Source organism: Trichinella spiralis (assembly GCF_000181795.1).
Source record: "Trichinella spiralis strain ISS 195 chromosome Unknown Scfld1620, whole genome shotgun sequence".
Classification (NCBI taxonomy): Eukaryota; Metazoa; Nematoda; class Enoplea; order Trichinellida; family Trichinellidae; genus Trichinella; species Trichinella spiralis.
The window spans coordinates 12952-16725 of record NW_003528559.1 but is presented as its reverse complement, the minus strand read 5'-3'; the positions used below and the strand labels follow the sequence as shown (position 1 = coordinate 16725).

The 3774-nt window shown below is 37.8% G+C and overlaps 2 protein-coding genes across 2 annotated transcripts; both read right to left on the bottom strand.

Annotated features, from left to right (window-relative positions):
- Positions 1-98: 98 nt before the first annotated feature.
- Tsp_12435 (elastase-2B) lies at positions 99-719 on the bottom strand. The gene is made up of 3 exons (XM_003368926.1): positions 675-719; positions 410-651; positions 99-342 (listed from the first exon to the last, which is right to left on the bottom strand). The coding sequence occupies exons 1-3, from the start codon at positions 717-719 to the stop codon at positions 99-101; spliced, it is 531 nt and encodes a 176-aa protein (XP_003368974.1).
- Positions 720-1494: 775 nt separating this feature from the next.
- On the bottom strand, positions 1495-2360 carry Tsp_12434 (transmembrane protein 85). The gene is made up of 4 exons (XM_003368925.1): positions 2319-2360; positions 1723-2072; positions 1583-1670; positions 1495-1536 (listed from the first exon to the last, which is right to left on the bottom strand). The coding sequence occupies exons 1-4, from the start codon at positions 2358-2360 to the stop codon at positions 1495-1497; spliced, it is 522 nt and encodes a 173-aa protein (XP_003368973.1).
- Between the last annotated feature and the right edge of the window lie 1414 nt (positions 2361-3774).

Genomic DNA, 3774 nt, shown 5'->3' with positions numbered 1-3774 from the left:
AAAGGCTCTTCAATCTGTGACAAAATTTAGAAATGAATGCGTGAGAGCAAATTAAATTGGGCATGAAGTGTGTGTGATTTTACGTGGCCATTAATCCCCTACCCAGAAACGTAACATTCTTTTCCGTATGGGGTTTCTTTGTCTTGCTCAGGCAAGCATATTGCTTGCACTTTGTCGGAATAATCGACCATCTGAGTAAGCTTCAACAAGGCGATATTGTCAAAGCCCATAATTTCTTGATTTTTCAAAGCCATAATTTTTTCCACCGATACAGAATTACCACTGCCAAGTTCATTGGTTCCAACAAATACTTTGACCGATGATGGTTTCACAATTGAAGTACTAGAACAAAACAAAGCGAACAAAATAAAATACAGTACATGTGATGTATTGTTTTTTTGAAATTTACAAATAAAGTAAACATTCAGACGCAGTCAGCACCAGGTTGGTCCCTTTGGTATGCTTCGTTGGAATTAAAACTCCACCGCATTTCCATTCGGTCGTTCCCTCTTTAACGGTCAGATAGACTTGCCATGGAAAGAGATTGGCTTTGGTTTCAGAACCGCCGAACGTATCATTGCCAGCAGCATCATTTACCGACAACGAGCCCACCTCCTTAGATATACCACAACGGCAGCTCTGGACTATGTGCTGAACAGAAATACAGAAAATACAGAACCCCATGCTGCTATCATGTTTGTTTGCAACATCTGCACCATGCAATACTTACTGATGTGCAAAGGAAGAAAAAAATACCGACTGAAATCCAATCGAACCGCATTGATTTCCTTCAAAATCCCAACAGCTCTTGGTTTGACTGCTGTTTACACGTTCCAGCTTACAGATGATAATCAACACTGCTGCTGTTTACAAACATCCATTGTTCCAGTATTAAAACAGCAGCTTGGTGCAAAGACATGAACTCTGTTTGCTCAGTTGAGCATGTTGAAAAGATTTCTCGTCCAACCACACTGACGACGATTTGTCTCACAATGCTTCGTGGTCAACTGTTGTAACAGATTAGACAAATGCTTATTGAAAACATTGTCTGTCAACGTGATCTACCTTTGTCATTGTTATTCTTCACAATACAAAAGTGTAATAATTGCAATTTTTCCAACACAACTTTATCCTTTCGAATCGCGTTTATTTTTGGTAAATGTTTTAAAATTTTAAATTATTTAACGCTTTTCGAAGTATTTATTTAAAAAATGGGGAAATTTAGCTCAAAAAACGAAATATACAAGAAATAAAAGAAACAAAAGTAAATTATGCACAAATTATGTAGAATCAACATTTAGCAGCAACCCATCAAAGCAATTAACTTCTCATATCATTATAATAATAAATTCAATGGACAAAATTTTCAACAATCTGTTTAATTTCAACTGAATTAAATAAACACAGACGTAAATATATGTATGTAATTATATATTATACAGTGCATTTTTAATTATCAAGTAGAACGTGTTGTATCACAAAAATATTTCAAATTCAACGAATGCAAATAAGAAAATGTATTTCAAAACAGAGAAGCTGAACAAAACAAACAAAATATTTCAAAATTAAGAAAAGCTCAAACCACCAACTGCGTACTCCATTCTTTCGGGCATGTTTGCAAAGGCGAGCCAATCTGATTTGTGAGTGGGCAGCAGTCCCATTGAAGAACACTTATAAAGCGCAAAAAATATACCAATAATGTTCCCCAATACAAAAACAAACTTTTCTCCAAGCATGTAACCGTCGTCCGATTTTTCTACCGATTTGAAGACAGCATTCACAGAAAGCAATGCCTTCACCGGTCTGATCAACATCATGCAAACCATCATTATTGGAAAAATGGATATGGAATTTCCGGCCATGTACATAATGAAAAGGTTCATCGGTACTTGCTTGAGTGGACCAAAAGCAATATCCCATGCTCTTTTAGCCATTAAATGTTTGTCTGTTTCTCGGCTTCCACCATCCGATACTGATAAAGCTGCCGTTGTAAAACCAGGGGGATTGGCAAGCTGAGCACCACCACGATTCTCTTTTGCATATTTTGCGTAATTTGGATCTAATTTACATTTCTGATATAAAATAGGCACATTTAAATTATTACATTGAGAAGCCATTCCAAAAAACATATAGGCAAAGGGAATACAGTAATAATGAAAAGTTTGTTCTATTTGTAAACTACAGTAACTAAATAAATTATTTTCAAGATCTTATAAAAATAATTAAAAGTTAACGTATAAAATCTGTATCAACTGTTTATTGTTCCTTACGTCGTTTATTAAACTGATACATGATTGATGGTCGAGACTGTCATTTACCTGCAGTGAGGCGTTATTGATTTGAGTATCTGGTTCAACCATTTGGTTTTCGTTGAGAGCATGTGCATGCTACGATCGTTCATGCCATTTAGGTATCATTTCTTAGTTTTTCGATTGTAATCGTGTACTGACTGTATTTTGTTGATTTCGTTTTTGAAATCGACTACTGATCTATTTAGCGAGTGAAGGACATCATCTTATATATCTATAATAAGATACAGCTGATTTGAAACTGAATTGCCGTTAGATTTTTGGCTACTTGGCATTCTGATTATTTTTTGGGAATTTCAACTGTTCGTCCACCTGATTTCTACTAAAATATCACCAAGTGTCAACTTTCTGGAAACAGCCAACACATGTAGTTTCAGCTGAATTTCAACCCTTCGGGCAGAGGTTACAGGTATAACGATCAAAGGTCACTGCTTCTTCTACTTAGTGGCGCTATTGCACGTAGAGTGCTGACTCAGTCGTTTCAGCAGGGAAACGAGTAGAACCAAAATCGAGTTTTATAAACTGCTGTCACCTCACTGTCAAACAAAAAGGAAAAAAATGTTGTTACGATAAGCACGCTCCAGAAACCCTACTGTTGGTTAGTGGGAATGGGAGCAAACCTTGAATTAACATTGAACTTAGGTGAACAATTATCATCGACGAGACAACAAAGGCCATTTGCATCGTTCAATGTCATCGTACAACAGCTATCCAATTGGGTTCAATCGTTGGGCGACAGTATCCTTTTCGCAGGTACAAATGTCAAAGTTTTCAGTGGAGGGCCATTTATTTAATGTTGTGCATAAAAATTGAAACCGCTTCCAAGCAATACTATTATCATAGCGTTGAAAATTATCTCAAATACGCATGCATTAACATTAAAATAGGAAATTCATCACTGGCAAAACGCAAGAATAGTTTAAATCAAAAAAAGGAAAGTTTGCCTCAATGATTTCAAACTATACATGATAAAAGAACATCAGCACTATATTCCAGTTGAAGTATTGCAATGCATTTTACCGTATGAAAAGAAAACTTGAAAGTCATTTTACTTTTTGTGCAAACATGTGTCATGCGCGAAATTGATTGGATGTATGGTGCAGTCGTTCGTTATAGTCAGATTCCGGTCCCTAGTAGGACTCTAACAGTGGTCCTCCGAGCCGGATCCAATCGAAAACCAGCAACCTACGGATAGTGGATACCATGGCGTCCTTTGCGAAATCACGGAGCAAGAAACTCGTGGCCCTCAAAGATCGGCTGAACCGACTGTTGGCAGAACTGGATGAGTTGTGCATCAGTTCCGCCGATGTCTTTGAGGTGGAAGAGCAGGTCTCGTTAATGGAGGAGTCGTTCCGGGCCGCAGACGCGCTCCAAACCGAAGTGGAGCTGGACCTGGAAGGTGAAGAGCGGCAAGCCGCGATAGATGCCTGGGCGTTATGTCGCCAGAACTACCGTGAGGGAAAGG

What these genes read in the sequence shown, in the direction of transcription:
- Tsp_12435 (XM_003368926.1), bottom strand. Translation starts at nt 719, where the DNA reads ATGGTGCAGATGTTGCAAACAAACATGATAGCAGCATGGGGTTCT. An exon ending in TCTGAATGTTTACTTTATTT is followed by an intron (nt 343 to 409) that starts GTAAATTTCAAA and finishes GTTTTGTTCTAG; the next exon opens with TACTTCAATTGTGAAACCAT.
- Tsp_12434 (XM_003368925.1), bottom strand. Translation starts at nt 2,360, where the DNA reads ATGGTTGAACCAGATACTCAAATCAATAACGCCTCACTGCAG. An exon ending in TCAATAACGCCTCACTGCAG is followed by an intron (nt 2,073 to 2,318) that starts GTAAATGACAGT and finishes ATTTTATATCAG; the next exon opens with AAATGTAAATTAGATCCAAA. An exon ending in GGTTACATGCTTGGAGAAAA is followed by an intron (nt 1,671 to 1,722) that starts GTTTGTTTTTGT and finishes GCGCTTTATAAG; the next exon opens with TGTTCTTCAATGGGACTGCT.